Consider the following 17,268-nt stretch of genomic DNA (forward strand, 5'->3'; position numbering starts at 1 on the left):
GTGAAAATTAAGTTAAATTGGGTAATTCCCCGCAGCACAGTGGTTCGGAATCACTGATTTAGTTTATATTCAAGACTCCAAGCGCCAGACTGAAATAATAGAAAAATAAATGAAATTCCTGGCTCCAATGTTGCATCCGTGGACTTGAGGCCTGCAGCTGAATCACAAATATATTCAGCACACACATAGCCATAGTTTCCATTGGCAATGGGCCGGGATAATAGCACTTTTAAGTCATGTAATATCTGCTGTTTCTGCTCGGCCAGCAATATTATAGTTAAGGCTGCATAACCAACATGACAAGTGAGCCAAGCGACCACAACTAACACGGGCATTTGGAATTTAAGCCGCAAGTAAACATTCTTATACCTCACTTGAACCTAAATGAAATTCAGATGGTAAAACAGAGATATGTCACAAGTCAAAATGGCGGCCTGGGTGAAAGGAAGCTCTCCGCTCATTGAAAAGCATTGCACGTTGAATTATAATTTAATTTGTGATGATTATGTTGATTTCAAAATATGATGAAGTGTCGTTTGACTACTAAAACCGGACACCTGATTTGTCTCCCAGTCACAGGCAAAAACGATACAATAAACACAGTTTCTTTTCACCTTGTGCACGCTGCATTACAGAAAATTCGGAAATATAAAAAAAAATGCCCGGATGGACGCAACACACAGCTACGCCTTAATAACCATATTAATAATATAGGCTACTTTATAGAATGAATCTAAATACAAAAGCTATTTTTAGTCAAAAAAATAAATGTGTGGCAGAATACATTTCTTTATTTTTTTTTAAACGAAATGAAAACGAAGGCGTTAAAAAAAGAAGTACTTTCCCTTTAAGAAGCACGTGGCGCGAAACATGGTCGTCTAACTCCTGATTTTGATCCAATCATAAACTTGCCACCTCAAAATGAACTGCAAATGACCAATAGATGTGGAATATATGTTGAGTGATTGTCACCCTGGCCAATCGCATGAGTGTGTTTGACACTTTCTAGTGGGCGTGACCCAGCATCACCCGGAAAAACGTTAAAAAAATGTTTTATTTTTCTTTCTCCCATCGATTACAGAGAGGCAGTGCGAGGCAAGTGTACAGCAAGTTACTTATACTAGGACGAAATTACATCTCATACACGTTTTACGTTCATATTTATCATCTGAAATACGAAAATTTGTAACATGTAATGACATTACGTTCAACTTGCCTTTTTAATTTATCTGTAGTCGTGCGGTGACGTTGAAGTCCAAACTCAGTTTATCAGTTTGTTTGCTAACGTAATGAAAGCAAAACATTTGGGATGATCGCCCAGAACACAAGCATGCATAAGGCACTAAAACTTGCAATTAGTCGGTTTACTTTTTACTGCTATGCTAACGTTTACGCAGAAGCCGATAGTCGTTCATCGCGCTAACGTTAGCTTCGTCATCGCATGTTTGATGGTTGCTATGTGCTTAGAAGAAGGTTACAAAAAGATGTGAAATCTTGTGGTTATGTTTGGCAGACGACCTGCTTCTTGGTGAGGAATGGACGCCACTCAGGTCGTCAACGACTCCCTCTTTGTGTCAGATGAGGAGGAAAATGACGAGAAGCCAAACGAGGGGCGGCAACCTTTAGCCAAGCTGTGCGTCTTGAAGAATGACCATGTTCCAGAAAGAGGTGAGAGACAGGGCTGTAGCCATCAGAGTCAGCGGAACTATGGGGAGCAATGGAGTGGGGGCAACCTACGAATAAGCGCATTACGTTTGCGCATGCGTGAAAATCCAATATATATATATATATATATATATATATATATATATATATATATATATATATATATATATATATATATATATATATATATATATATATATATAAAAACTTGCTACCAACAGGTAATCCACGGCGACAACAAAAACGCTCTAAATCATCAACTTTCAAGCGGTTAAAATTGTCTAAGCCTGCATGGCTTTCCATTACTCTTACTGTTTGGTGGCAGGGTAACGCCCCCTACCCACAATGCACTGCACAATCCGAGATGCGGACTTTGCTTATACTTCTTCTTCTTCTTCTTTTTTTGTTTAATTTATTTTACAATAAAGTGTTAGTTTCGTTTTTTAGATACTTTACCATTTGTTTGTTGTTGTTTTGGGTTTGGGGGTGAATTGGACTAATGGAATTTGAATGGGAGCCGTATGAGAGTGGGAGTCATTCTAAATGGGAACAGGAGTCGTTTTCACCGGGAGCCGAACGGGATAGGATTTATTTTTTACTGTGATTTGGGACTGGATTAGAGTGGGATGGGACGAGAGTGAAAATCCACTCCCGTGTCACCCTCTAATTCACACGACTACTATTTAGAGATAGACCGATGTTGTTTATTTCTCCATGGCTGATACCGATACTGATTATTAGTAATCAAGGAGGCCGATAACCAATATGTGGAGCAGATGTTTAATTTTCAGTAAGAGGAAAAATATTGGTGTGAGTATTAAAAAAAAAAAAACTTTAACTCTCTGTTGAAATGTCAAAGCAAATGTTTATTGAACAACTTTTCAAATTTGCAAAATGGTGATTAAAAAAAAATATTATAAGATAGACATGTTTGCTTTAAAATTCTAAATAAAAAAAAATAGTTCTGGGAGCTTTCAGGCGCATCAGCATGTCTTAATTTTTTAACGGAAACTTAAATAAATACTGTGACTGAACAGGAAATTATGTTTTCCAAAATTTCAAAATAATGTAAATATTAAATTTTTTATGTTTTTGTTTTGATCTCACACACTAACTCGAATGTTTATGTTACTTATTCATTTGTCATAAATTGGCTGACAATAGACTTCCTGTCCACACAGAATTTCCCCTTTTTATGGGGGATAATGTGCTCGGTCGTGACATTGACACCTGCACTCTGCCCCTGCTGGCGCCCTCCGTGTCCAAACAGCACGCCACCATCGATATCTCCGTCCATCAGAAACGAGGATCCCGCAACGGAGTGGATATCGAGGCCGTGGTCAGGGACTTGGGCAGCATGAACGGCACCCGCATCGGCCGCGTCAGGTTGATCCCCCACATATCCTACCCGCTCAGCGAGGGGAACCATCTGTTCATGGCGGACATGCCATGTCAGTACCTCAGCCTCAGCGACCCGCGCGAAGACGAAGGTGGCCAGACGTCGGGCGTTTGTGTCAGTTTATCGGGTGATTCCGCAGTGAAGAGAGATGGCCTTAAGTTGAGTGCCAGTCAGGTGGTCTCACCTCTGGGTAACGCAGAGAAGAACGACAACAGCTGTCTGTCCTTTGAGACCACTCCAGTCCACCTGAAGGAGGTTCTGGTCCCAGAATCAGAGTCGGACTCTGATGGGGAGGGCAAAGAGGGCAGGCGCAAGTTTCATGGTATGTATAAGATTTGTAACTCTACATAAAATTTTTAGCAAATAACTTGTCATTTTCCTTCCTCTCAACCAATTGGTGTACTACATTTATCCGCCATTGATTCGAAACATGATTAATCATCAATTCATCAATTAGTTAAGCATTATGCCCGCTGCGTTGTGGTGGTGTTTCATCATAATTTACTTGGATGCTTACAGGGTCAGATTCCAGCCCCACCTGCTCAACCTACTTGACTCCCACAAACAAAACGGTCTCTGAAAGGTACTTTTTACTTTTCTTTTTTTCTATTTTGATCAGGGGTCTGCAACCTGCTGCTCTTTAGTGCCTCTCCTGTGGCTCCCTGTGGATCTCTAAAAAAAATAGAAGAAATTATATATTTTTTTACATATTTATTTTTAGATAAAATATTATTTAAATTAATGATTACATTGAAAAAATATTTAAAAAATGTTAGTCCAAATTTTTAATTTGAAGGGGGGGAAAAAAGAAAGGCAGGTGTGTTTTTTTTAATGACCTTAACATGTCAAAACATGACCATAAAATGTCCAATGAGGAAATGCAGAAAATTACCGTGAAATATCCATGAAGTTGCAAAAATTGTCAGACAACTGATTTTAAAAGGCAGAAAACAAAACATTAAAAAAATAACCGTAAAATGTCCAAAAACGAAACAAGAAATCCTGAAAATTATTATAAAATGTCCACACAATTGCCAAAAATGTCAGCAAACTGATAGCATTTTTTTTTTTAAAGAATAGCTATAAAATGTCCAAAAAAAGGAAGTAGAGAGGCAGAAAATGGCCATGTGTCTGTCCAATGTCCATAAAATTGCCCAAAATTTTAGAAATTTGACAGAATGGCATAAAAGTCTAAAAATGTATGAAAAAAATTCTCCCCAAAAATGGAAGACAAAAGGTAGAAGAAAATAAATCTCTACGTAATGGATATTGCATATTTTTCTGTTAAGGTGCAGCTCTAATTAGCTCTTGGGCTAGACTAACACAACACATGGTTTCCATCGTCACAAATGTTTTGTGACATTTTTTGCTATTTATTTAGCCTAAAATGGCTCTTTTGACAGGAAAGGTTGCTGACCCCTTTGGATGAACGAAACTGATCTATCAAATGAATCCGGGGTGTACCAGCTCACCCGCGACTCTATTGAGAGCAAGCTTTATAGGAAGTGGATGGATAGCTACAAAAGCACCCATGGTGGCCTAATGCTTGTGTCCGGAAAGTTCAAGCTGCTTGTACATCTGAGCAATAATTTGTGTCCTTTCCATAGTCCCAACTGTATTGATGGAACACCCATCACGCCCTCATCGTCGACCAGAGAGAAGCCTCATGGGCGTGTCGGCAAAGAAGCGCCGGACGTGGATGTTGGGGCACAGCAGAAAAAGGGAACGCTTGAGTTTGTGGATGACAGTGACGAGGAGGAGGCGGAGGAGGAGGAGGAGGCGGGCGTAGTGGAAAATGGCCAGACAACAGCAAAAGAATGCAGTGTGCTAGAACAGCTGAAAAGCAAGGCCGGCTTTACAGAGGAGGAGCTGCCACAACGGTCCACAAGCACCATCTCCCCGCATGCCATCCCGAAATTAAACATGGACAGCGACACTGACGTGGAGGAGGAGGACGGTGGCGAGACGGAACCGGCGCCCGGCCCCAGGCCGGACCCTCCGTGCTTTTTTCACATAGACAGTGACACAGATGTGGATGAAGACGTCACGGGCGACGCATCTGCACCTCCCGGACAGCCCGAGGGAGGTGGCAGTCACCCTGACACGTCGCCCCGTGATACTGAAAAAGCTGACGCGGCTCCTCCGCTGCCGCCAGATGACTTCCAGCGAGACAGCGACACAGATGTGGACGAGGTAGCTGACGACGCCGCCAGCGACACGGCAGCAACTTCCTGGCCGGACGTGATTGGGGACATTTTGGGGTCAGATGACGACCAGGCCCTCGCAGATTCAGCTGCGGGATCAAGTAGCAGCAATGTGGTGCGAGATCCTCCGCGCTTGTCACCTGTCGCCACCGCACCCTCCTCAGCCACTCCTGGTATCGCCGCAGCAGCTGCTCAGTCGGAGAATGACGAAGACACCGACGTGGATGAGTCCAGCGCACCCCCTGTTGACCGGGACGGTGATGTGGATGCCGATGAAGAGAAAAATCCAAGAACTCTTCCAGGGAGAAAATCATCCGGTTTACAGTCTTCGCATCTGCAAAGTTGCTCGACCCCTGTGAAAATGTCAGGTAACTACAGTGGGACGTCGCAATAACAGTCGAATAAGACAAGAGCTGCTGCAAAAAATGTGTTCATGATTGTGATTGTTGTTTGTCACAATGTTAAATTTGAACCAGTTCTTTGCCACTACAAGGTCCAAATTCAAAAATACACATACTCATCAGTCAGAACTGAGAATTGGTACCTTTGTATAGAGAACCTCAGTTTGACGGGATACTCACCAGTAAAAATATGGCAAATATTACATAAAAAATTTGAAAACACACCCACAGCTGATTTACAAACATTTAAACGTTTTTAAAGACTTAAACGTAAAAGTTATAATGTAACATTGTAAATGTATGCCCTCTTCACAGGTCTGTGGTTCGAGTTTTAGAATCTGCTCAATTCGTGTGTTCGCCCAGGATACCCCGGCGTCTTCTTCTCTTGCTAAAACATTCATGTTAGGTTTGTTAAAGACTCAAAATTGTCCATAAGTGTGGATGCTTCTTTGCTGGCCCTAACAATTGGTTGATGACCAGTCCAGTGTATGCAACGTTTGGCCAAAGTTACCGGGGATAGGCTCCAGCTCCCCTGTGACCCTCTAAAAGCCCATATCCCACTGAGAGCGCGAACGTTTGCGAGTGTTTGCCAAGGGATTGAATGTTGATCTCTCGTCAGCGTTAGTTCAAGGTCGCAACGTATGCTCAAAGTTCGCTAAACGTTCACCAAATGTTTTAATGTTTTTTCTTGTCGCAGGGATATTTTGAACATGTTGAAACGGTTAACAAACGTTGCGACCTTGAACGAACCCTGACAAGAAATAAACATTTGGTACCTTTGTTAAAAAATGGGCTTAATTAGGATAAGCGCAATAGAAAGTGTACAGATATTCGTGACCAATGTTAGCCGGTTTATGTCACATTTCTTATGAGTATCGAGCTAAAAAAATATTGTTTTGCTTTGAGTTGAGCATGTTGTTGTGATTTACGCTTGCTTGTTTTCAGGAGAAGTGGAAGAGATGGAGACCCAAGCCTTCGTCTCACCCTATGTGGATCATTTTCAACGTGAGTTAGTGTTGAGTAATCCGTGTCATGTCACACTTTTTACAAAGCTACAGAGCTATTACGATCATGGAACCATTTCTGTGGAAACGTGAGGTTTCCACTGAACTGATCTCTAGCACTTGGGTGGACAATTTAAAAAAAAAAAAACTAAAAACATAGGGGACGTCTTTTAACGTCCTCGGCGCCCTTCCCTAGGTTTATGCTAAACGTTTTATAACGTTTATGGCGGTCAAAGAGTTAAAAAAAAAAAACTTTTTGCATGTTTCCAAGACAATGCCTAAAGATTAAAAAAAAAAAAATCCTTTCCGTTACTTAGGTGGTTTCAACAGTGCGGTAAGATCTGGAGCCTTGCCTTCATGCTTAGACGGTCAGGAGGAGGAGGAGGAGGAGGACTTTGCTGTGGCAGAGACACAGTCCTTCATCCTTCAGCCCCAAGGACAGATCCAAAGTTGCAACGATCACGGCAGCCAATCATCCGGCGAGGACGTGGAAGAACTGCTTAGCGGAGGAGCGTCTTTGCAGCTGGGCTTGTCTGACAGCAGCCATCTGCAGAGCGCGGCCCAAGCTTTGGCTATGGAGAGCACCCAGGCCTTCGTCACTGATAACCGAACAAATGCAAATGCCGCGAGTGCAGACCAGGCATCCCTTGGGGATGACTTGAGCATCGAGCCGACGCAGGCCTACGATTATGAAGCGCTTGAGGGGAGTCGGAAGGTCAACGTTGCCTTACAAGAAACACAGGCCTTTATTACAGAGTCTTGCAGTGCGTCTGAAGAAGAGCTACAGGAAGATACTCCTGATTTGGACACCTCTTCTTCCCTTGCGTTGGCCGAGACCCAACTCATGACCGCCTTCCGGGAAGAGGAGCGCTCGACGACAAGCGGTCTTCTCGGCCCTTTGAAACCGAACCAGATTGCTAAAAAAGCTCATTTGAGCGAAGGACGCGGGGAGGTTGCACAAACTGACTTTGTAGCTCCAACCATTGCCGACTCCCAGCCCAGGGGGCGCGCGAGAGAAGCCGAGGACTCCGTTCCAGCCTTGCGGGAAACAAGTGCACAGCAGCCGCAGCTTGAAGAGGCAACTCAAGCTTTTACGTCCACAAATGTTATGGAAAAGCAGCCCATAGCTGCAAATCAAATTGAAGGCCGTGAAGGAGATGACCCAATTCAACTCTTACCTGAAAGAAAAGCACAACTTGATGAAGGGATTCAGCCCATTATGCGTCAGCTTATGTGTTTAGCTGCAACCCAGCCTTTGGCCATAAGTGAACATGAAGAAAGTGATGATGATGAGGACTCGATTCCAGTTTTGAGGGAAGGAAAAGTTCAACTTGAGAAAGAAATGCAACCCAGTTTGAGTTCTTACCGTTTGACTGCTAATCGTCAGTCTTTAAGTTTAGCCGCAACCCAGCCTTTGGCCATAAGTGAACCTGAAGAAAACGATGAGGACTCGATTCAAGTTTTGGATCAAGGAAAAGTACCGTTTGGTAGAGAAATGCAACCCAATGTGAGTTCTGCTTTGCCTGCTCGTGTAACTGCACCCCAGACCACGTCTTTGAGTAAAAACCAGGAAACTGACAGCAAACACTCAAATGACATCTCACATGAAAGTAAAGCGCAGCCTAACAAAGAGAAGCAACCCGATACGAGTTCCTACAGTTTGGCGGTTGCAACCCAGCCTTTGACTACAATCGAAAATGAGTCAACTGATGTCGAAAAAGTTGAAGTCTTTCGTATGAATAAAGAGACACAACCCAGTACAAGTTCTTTGGCTGTTCCGACCCAGCCTCTTAGTATAGCTGCGACTCAGCTCATGGCTACCAATGAAAATGAGGAACGCGATGAAGAGGACTCAATTCCAGTTTTGCGTAATAAAAGGAAAGCAAGGCCGCTGCAAATCAGCGAGGAGACGCAGTCCCTCAGCAGTACTCTTGAGATCCCGTCAGACAGTTGGAATGCTTCTGGGCCGTCAAAGGAAAGGGAATGCCAAGGGAGCATGAATGGGCCCCCGTCAGTAACTCCAACAGAACAACAAGAGGAGGAGGAGGAGGAGGAGACGCAACCTAATCTTGACACCCTGCCTAACGATGACAAAGATGATTCCAGTCCCGGTAAAGGAGAAGTGACACATACGTTTGTGAATTCCGAAGATTCTTCAGCAGGAGCTCAAATCACGGACGCGTGTGACGATGAAGATGCTGACGGCGAAATCTTGACCCCCGGCTCGAGGAAAAGAAAGTCCAAACCGCTGCACATTGAAGACGAGACACAGTCGCTCGTATCTTCTCAAGGGGACGAAGGGACGTGTGAGATCCCAAATTCCTCAACCTCTGCAGTTGAATGTCAGCCGACCAGCACCAACGAACCGGGCCCACAGGCCCAACATAGTCAACCTGAAGTCGGAACGAGCATTAGTACTCGTATCACTGTTGAAAACGCAAGAGGAACACGGTCACAATTTAGAGAAAAGGAGGAGCCAATGGAAAAAAGACAAACAAGAAGCAAGGTACCCAAAGAAAGGATGAGAAAGTCCAGACCTGCTGGGATTGCGCTTGAGGAAGAAGCCACAAGTCAGCAGATGAACCTTCTTGAGGTTCAAGACCCTGAGAGACCGCAAGGTAAAAATGCACAGAGGGAAAGAAAGTACCAAGAAGAAACGGAACCGTCGGAAGTGGCAGAGGATCAAGCACATGCGAGACTGGAAACAAAAGCGAAAGAACAGAAACGGGATAAAGCAGGGCAAGCGCCTCAACAAAAGAAAGAAGAAAAACCCGAGACCACACCGAGAGGCCGAAGATCAACCAGAAGAACCATCGCTGCTCTTCCCTCAGCAACTCCAGATCAAGACGACGCCCCCGCCAAGAGGTCCAAAAACCGCTCCACCTCTGTCACCTGCGAGGTGTCCACTTCAAGCACCCGAGGGACCCGAGGCCGAGGGGTGAAGACGCCCAACGGGTCAGCCCAGGCGTCCGCCAGCAGGCGACCACTAGAGCAGGACGGTCACGGCATTTCTCCCCTGCGGGCACGCTCGAGATCCAGCTCCTCTGACTCCCTCGCTTCGGAGAGGTCTTGCAGCAGCCTCGGGTCTCAGAGAGGTAGAGGAAGCGGGTGCAAAATGGAACCCGGGCCCACCTTGATCCCACCTATCTTCAGTCAGACTCCCGCACCGAAGCCTTCAACGCGGGGCCAGAAGGCGGATGTGACCCCCACTGAGCTTTCTGATGAAAATGATAAGGAGAAGCCAAAATCAAAACAGGCGGCTTCCACTAGGGGGAGAAAGCGAGCAAATGTTAAAGAACCCTCAAATGCAGAGCAATCAAATGAGGGCAACAACTCCGCTGGTGAATATCCCCTACCTAAAAGGAACATTAGGGGCAGAGTTCAGAGGACAGTACGCATTTTCGAGGCGCTGGTAACTCCCCCAGGCAGCGATGACGTGAAGGCCAAAGACAAGCGGGAGCGAAGGAAAAGAGTTTTGGAGGCAGAAGTGCAAGATGAGAGTCCAATTCCGGTCCAAGCTAAGAGAAGAGCGAAAGTGTCTCATGGGGCTCAAGCGGGCAGGGATGCTCAGGAATCTCCTCCCGTCACAGCAAGCGAGGATGCAAGTACCACATCGGTTGCTGATTCTGCTGAAGGTGCCCAGGTAACTCCATCCATGTTTTTATTGGATTTTTATTTTTGATTGAAGTTAACTCTGAAATGCATGCGGTGACAATAAGATTAATTACACGTGCTAATTAGATTTTCCAATTTGGATTGACACTTTTCCTGGCGCATCACAATGTAGAGCTGCCATATATTGATTGGCCTTTGCCTTTCTGACAGGACTCATCAAAGCGCAATTCAGGGGTCCCAAATTTAAGACAGCCCAGACAGTCAAGATTTAAAACATTTGAGGTTTTGAATTTGACGGTACGAACTGTGTGCACTAAACTAGTTCCCGAAATAGAGGGTACGCTCAAGGCACTGTCTGGAGAACATATCTGCTAGCAAGCAGGACTACGACACACTACTTAATATCTATCTATCTAGCTGGCTAGCTAGCTAGATAGCTATGGCTAGCTGGCTAGCTAGCTAGATAGCTATGGCTAGCTGGCTAGCTAGCTAGATAGCTATGGATAGCTATGGCTAGCTGGCTAGCTAGCTAGATAGCTATGGCTAGCTGGCTAGCTAGCTAGATAGCTATGGCTAGCTAGCTAGATAGCTATGGCTAGCTAGATAGCTATGGCTAGCTGGCTAGCTAGCTAGATAGCTATGGCTAGCTAGCTAGATAGCTATGGCTAGCTGGCTAGCTAGCTAGATAGCTATGGCTAGCTGGCTAGCTAGCTATCTCTAGCTAGCTATGGCTAGCTGGCTAGCTAGCTATCTCTAGCTAGCTATGTCTAGCTAGCTATCTAACTTACGTTATATAGCACCTTTCATACATTAAAATGCAATTCAAGGTGCTAAACAATTAAAACATCCATAATACAATAAAAAGAAAAAACACCCATCCCTTAACACTCCCAACACACATAACATTAAAAAAAAAAAACATGGCAAGGCTCAGAGAAACCATGTGAGGAAAGGCACCCGGGAAACACTGGAGCAAAAAACTAAAAGACAACAAAATAAAAACAGTTTAAAAACTCAAATAAAACAGAATAAAAGGCAAAAACAAAGCTAAAAGACAATATGATAAAAGGAACTGGGAACCAAGAAAACAAATAAAAGGGGTTAAAAAAAAGATCATTTAAATGCCAAAAGCTCCGATTCCACTGCACACGCGTACCTTAAGTTGAGGCCACGAAATGGAATGTTAAGTAGTGAATCGTTGGTGTTGCGGAAACATCAATCTTGAGTGCTTGTCTGATTCATCCTTTCTCAACTAATGCGCTTCAGTCATCATCGCTGAAAGCATGACGCCTTCCTTCCTCTCGCTAACCCACCAGAGTACTCCAACTCACCACTAACATCGCCGTTGATGCACTAATGAATTAAGAGGCGAATTAATGGCTTCCCAGTGATCATTTCATGTGTTGATCCTTTTTTTTTTTTTTTTTTTTTTTTTAAATAGCCTCCGACGGCAATCAGTAGCAAGAGGCAAACGCGCGATGCTTCCGTGAAATCCTCCCCTGTGACTTCTCGCAGATCTTCCACTTCCTTGTCGCTGAATCGCCGACCACGTGATGCAAGCCACTCTTATAAGGTTTGTGTATGATGTTGACGTCTTCTCCATTTTCCTGCTTCACCCCTTTTACGTCAGCGAGAACATTCATTAAATCCACTGAAATGAAAATGAAACCCAAATATGATGTAATGTAATGCTGATGTACACCAGGTTTTTTTTTTTTTTTATTCGGTTAGTTTGATACGATTTTAGGGCAGGTTTGTAAGTTTTTATTTAAAAGAATGCTTTGTTTTTATGTAGTTTTTTTTACTATTCGTTTTATATATATATATATATATATATATATTAGGGGTGTGAATTGCAGAGTGCCTGGCGATTCGATTCATATCACGATTCATAGGTCACGATTCGATTCAATACTGATTAATCCGATGCGATTTTTTATTATTTTTTATTTTTTACTCAAATTTAGAAAATACTAATCAGTAAACTTGTACATGTACACTGTAAGATTTGTATGAAAATGTGTTTATTTATCTGAAACTACTGAACTGAGCCACTGCATTTAACAAACAGGTTGCAGTCTGTTTCATGTATGAACAGCACTGAAATTAAATATTAAGGCTTAATGTTCCATTAATATAACATTCTTCCATGCTTAATGTGTGAATCCTAACTCTAAGTAAAACGTTTTGTTGAATATTCCCATAAAAAAAATTATGTTTAAAAATCAATTCGGCAACATTTCGAATCGATTCGAGAATTGCGCGCTGTAATATCGCGATATATTGCCGGATCGATTTTTTTTTTACACCCCTAATTGACCAAGATGAAACGGACGTTTTTAAGATAGTTAGTTTTATAGACGTACAATGTAGTTTCAGTTAGTTCTCATTTATTTTAAAGCATTTCCCATTTTTTTTAGTTTTCTGACAACTTTAATAACATTGGCAAATCAAATTTTAAAATAAATGCAAAAAAATTCAAATAAATACCAGTAAGGCTGAACTTTCCTGTCCTTCTCATTTTCCTGATTTTTTTTTTCTCTTTATTGTAAATTTCACATTGCATACCAGTAATATTATTTAATATTAAACGCTTGCTCGCCACTATTTCAGTGGTCCCCAACCACCAGTTTTCCGCCTGTTACCGGTCTGCAGGTCATTTTGAACCGGGCCGCAGAGATATATTTAAAATAATAATAATAATAATAATAATAAACCTTTTCTTTCTCTAGTGGAGGACACATGCACCAAATGTACATTATCCTCACCTTGGGCGGCTGCGTTCGTTGAACTAACTGCACACTGTCACCTGTTCAGGTGCTGTTCACGGGTGTGATGGACGAAGCCGGGGAGAGAGTGCTGACCCGTTTAGGCGGCTCTCTGGCAAACGGCACCGCAGACATGAACTGCCTGGTGACCGACAAGGTGCGCAGGACCGTCAAGTTCGTGTGCGCCGTGGCCAAAGGAATCCCCGTCGTCAACATACACTGGCTGGACAAGGTGAGTCGCAAAATGGCCGCCGAAAATGAAAGATCTTGCCGTTTGTCTGCAAAAAAAAAGTGTTTGCGTCGCAGAGCGGTAAAGCCGGGAGCTTGCTGCCTCCCGACGCCTTCATCGTGAGCGACCCGGAGCAGGAGAAGAAGTTCCATTTCTGCCTGCGGGAGTCTCTGGATCTCGCCAGCAGCCAGCCTCTCTTAAAGGTGCTCTCGCTCGCTCGTTCCGTTTGTGACCGAGAACATTTCTGTTCAACTTTCGGCCCTCGCGGCGGTTAAGTTAATACAAGTGATGACTGAGCGGGCATTAAAGGCGCTGGCTGCTCTCCAGAAGCGTTTTTTTGGGACTTGGTCGGGGTCCTTGCTGTGCCTTAGTATCTACTCCTTCCACGAAAGAACATTTTCCGTCATCAATATGAATGACGATGATGTATAAGTCTGCTCGTACAAGAATTTAGTTGCATTTTGTATGAAAAATAACGCACCGTAACAATGGAAAGAGGAAATTTAGGTTATTGGATTCCATCTAACCGTCCTCGCTACTGTGAAATGATGGCAAAATGTATGCAGCTGTTTAATCGGATTTTATACTGATTAGTAAAAAAAAAAAAATATATAAACATATCTTGGAGTTCCCTTGAAAATGTTTTTTTGCTGTTGTTGTTTTTTTAATACTAAATCTTATGGAAAAAAACATGAAGTTGTGGCAAAATTGCTTTCATACTAAATTACATTACAATTTTATTAATTTTTTTGTTTTATTTATAGTCAAATGTAGCATTTAGAGCACGTCAACAATATTTTTGAAGAGCGTGTCAAACTTTTTCCTCATAACATTTTTGTGAATATTTTCAAATGTTAAATGTATTTTCAAATGTTAAATGTGTGCCAAAGACGTATTTATGTTTTTTTTATTATGTTTTTTTATGCTAGGGCATACAGAAGGCTTTGATGCAGCCTCTGAACTGCTGAGAATGGTTGAAGCAATGGTAGTTGTTACAAAAACGGCCAGCAGGTGGCAGCAGAGTATAAGAGATCAACCAGGGCCATGTTGAAAACAAGCTGATTTACCCACAGTTTAAAACAAAATTGTGAATAATAATGAAACTTAGCTATATTCTAATGCTAATTGCTGCAAAATGGATTCCTGATGAAATAAGAGACTCTAATCTTTCTTTTGGTAGGTTCCATGTTTTTATAGCAATAAATTACAATATCCTGTGGACCTTGCAAAATCAAGTCAAAATCCAGTAAAACAGCCGGGAGTAAAAAGGGGGTTGGTTGCTTCAGTGAAAATGGCTGCCAGTGAATGAGTTAAATTAGCACGCTTTTTTCCCCTGACGCATGTCATTTCCACATACAGCCAGCATGCTAGCACAGTCAGTGCTAACCCATGCCGCGGTGCCGAGTCATCTAAAAGATCGTTACAAGAACATAAGAACCACTCAGAATGATAATGTATTGATTAATTTTGTGCAAACATTTTAGAATGAGACACATATCTATGATCTTGCCTTTGCGTTGTTGTTGTTGTTGTTTTTAGGGCTACAAGATCCACATCACCAAGTCTGTGAAACCCGAGCCACTCCAGATGAGAGAAATCATTTCTTGCAGCGGAGCTACATTTCTTCCGAAGATGCCTTCTTCACACAAGGTTTTTTTTTTTATTCAATTCATATGCATGCTAACTTTTAGAAACTAATGCTAGCAGTTCATGTAAAGTCCTATCCTCATGCTAATGGTGAATTAGCATTGTGTTTCGGGAATGATATTCCTTCAAATTAAACGAATATTCACACAGGAACACATACTCAAAGCAATATATTCTTCATAATCCGTGAAGAAAAAAAAGTTATAATATAATTAGATAAAGCCTGATTGCAACTTTTTTCTTTTACGCTTAAATGGTAAATGTGTACCTGCATACCCACAGTGCCCCTAAGAGGCCAAAGCGTCCACAGCAGGAACAGAGACAGTATTAAATTTTTTATTGCTATAACCCTAACCCTAAACAACAACAACAAAATAATAATGCGTGTTGTGCCGCCTCCTCGTCAGCCTCGCACGTTGGTGATCTCCTGCACCGAAGACTGGCCGCTGTGCCGCGTGGCCGTCTCCGCGTCGCTCCCGATCGTCTCGGCCGAGTTCGTCCTCTCCGGGATCCTGCGGCACAAACTGGACTTCGACGCTCACAAATTGTCCGGCCCGCCGCATCAGCCGCCGCAGCCTGACGGCGGCACACGACGCAGCGGGCGCATCATGTAGCGTCCTGAAGACCTTTTGACAGTAACAACATAAGACTCCTTTTAAAAAAGAGATTCCAAAGAATTCACAGCATCAGAGCGCTGACCGCTGCTGCGTCGAACATGAGCAGACATTGAAATTACTCGCAGAGAAGTTGAGGAAACTTGGCATTTGTAAAAGAATTGCTTTCAACACAATAGGGAGGAGAAGTTTTTTTTCTCTCTCCCCGATTTAAAATAATAAATACACATTTATACGGCAAAAAAAAAAAGGCAGATTTTTCTTTGATGCCAAGTAAAATACTGAAGGACAAAGTATTGTAAAATGGTTAAATGTTCTTCCTGTAACTCATACCTTCATTGTTGCAAATTTTAAGGGACAAAAAAAGAAGTTTTTTTTTTTATTCAATATGATTTAATTAAACGGCCAATTAATCGGTTAATCGGCCTCAGAAAAATCCACATCAGCCCTATACAATTGCGTAACGGTCTTTCCTCTCCATTTTATCAGCTTGATGCCAGCTTTTACAGGTTGCGTGAAAGGGGCCAATGACTCATCTTGACGTGGCAACCTTAACGCCCGCCGCCGCCGCCGCGTGCTTGTTGGCGCCATCGGTGCGTCGGACAACAAGTGGCACCCCGCAATGGCCTGCGTTCGGTTGCCATGTAAGTACTGCTTAAGCAAGCGTTATTCAAAGCGTGCCGGATGGGAATAATGACCCGTTCATTATCCCCGTCACCTCCTCCCCGCCGCGCTCGGCAAGAATTAGCGGCACTTAAACGGCTCGTGGCGCTTCACGGTAATCGGTTGCTCTTGAAAGCGGGGAGTTGTGTAAAATCATGTTTGCGTGGCAAACAAACAAAAAAAACTACTGGGAAAGCCGTCCGGCGAGGCGAGGCGAGGCGGAGGCTCATATTTCCTGGTCGGAGAAGTGCGCGGCCGCCTTTTCTTTTAATACACGCGAGACGATAATGAACACAGCAGAGTGTCCTCTCGTCTCCATTAAGCACCGGCAAACGTTCCATTAAGGCCTCATCACCTCCTATTAGCTTCCCGGTGGAGAGTCGGCGTCGGAGTCCGTTTTCAGTCGTCATCAATATCTTATGCTCTTTGTACTTGTAAATGTAAAATATGCGCCTTGACTCACTCCCAAGCGCTGTTGGACCAAGAGCATACCTTCAACTGGATGTCAAGCATGTTGAATAAATGCTCAAATCATTTCATGTCTGGGGCGGGAAATGTATATGGGGGGGGGGGGGGGGGACACAGACTCTAGAAATGTTTGTACTTGCCAAGATGAAGATATTAAAGCTCATATTTGGATTTAGGTGATTTTTAGGCCTTATTTAGTGTTCTGGGGCCAGTGCAGTTCTTCAAGATCATAACAAAACAATAAGTCATTAAAAAAAAAAAGAGCATTTTTTGTTGTTGTTGCTTCAGCTCTTACAAAAAAAAAAAGAGTTTTTCTTGTCTGGTTATGACTTGTAACTAACTTTTTTTGTCTTATTTAATTTTTGTGTTCGGTCATTAAAATGCACAAAATCCTTCATCCTCCAGGGGAGCTGGAGCCTATCATCCTGGAATGGTCACCAAAATAGGAAATTATCGAAGATGGTGGCTTCAATTTGTTCTGTGACCACGCTCTAAGAAATGTTATCCACTGAAATGAATGGAATGAATTTATTTTGACCACCAAAAATAAATAAATGCAATAGTTTGGGGGTTGGGATAAGCAGCACTCCA

At 43.0% G+C, this 17,268-nt stretch overlaps 1 protein-coding gene across 2 annotated transcripts; it reads left to right on the forward strand.

The window, feature by feature from the left end:
* The first annotated feature begins 1,012 nt into the window (after window positions 1-1,012).
* mdc1 (mediator of DNA damage checkpoint 1) lies at window positions 1,013-16,777 on the forward strand. 2 transcript variants are annotated; one of them, XM_086077468.1, is made up of 12 exons: window positions 1,013-1,095; window positions 1,514-1,668; window positions 2,847-3,386; window positions 3,584-3,647; window positions 4,672-5,636; window positions 6,615-6,674; window positions 6,991-10,316; window positions 11,730-11,861; window positions 13,106-13,288; window positions 13,363-13,488; window positions 14,825-14,935; window positions 15,340-16,777. In XM_086077468.1, the coding sequence occupies exons 2-12, from the start codon at window positions 1,536-1,538 to the stop codon at window positions 15,544-15,546; spliced, it is 5,847 nt and encodes a 1,948-aa protein (XP_085933594.1). In that variant the 5' UTR covers window positions 1,013-1,095; window positions 1,514-1,535; the 3' UTR covers window positions 15,547-16,777. The 2 variants fall into 2 exon arrangements, with proteins under 2 accessions (XP_085933594.1, XP_085933595.1); XM_086077469.1 differs by having other exon boundaries at window positions 2,936-3,386.
* The last annotated feature ends 491 nt before the right edge of the window (window positions 16,778-17,268 follow it).

This window comes from Leptonotus elevatus, chromosome 6 (assembly GCF_054856555.1).
Source record: "Leptonotus elevatus isolate MCC_2025b chromosome 6, RoL_Lele_1.0, whole genome shotgun sequence".
Classification (NCBI taxonomy): domain Eukaryota; kingdom Metazoa; phylum Chordata; class Actinopteri; order Syngnathiformes; family Syngnathidae; genus Leptonotus; species Leptonotus elevatus.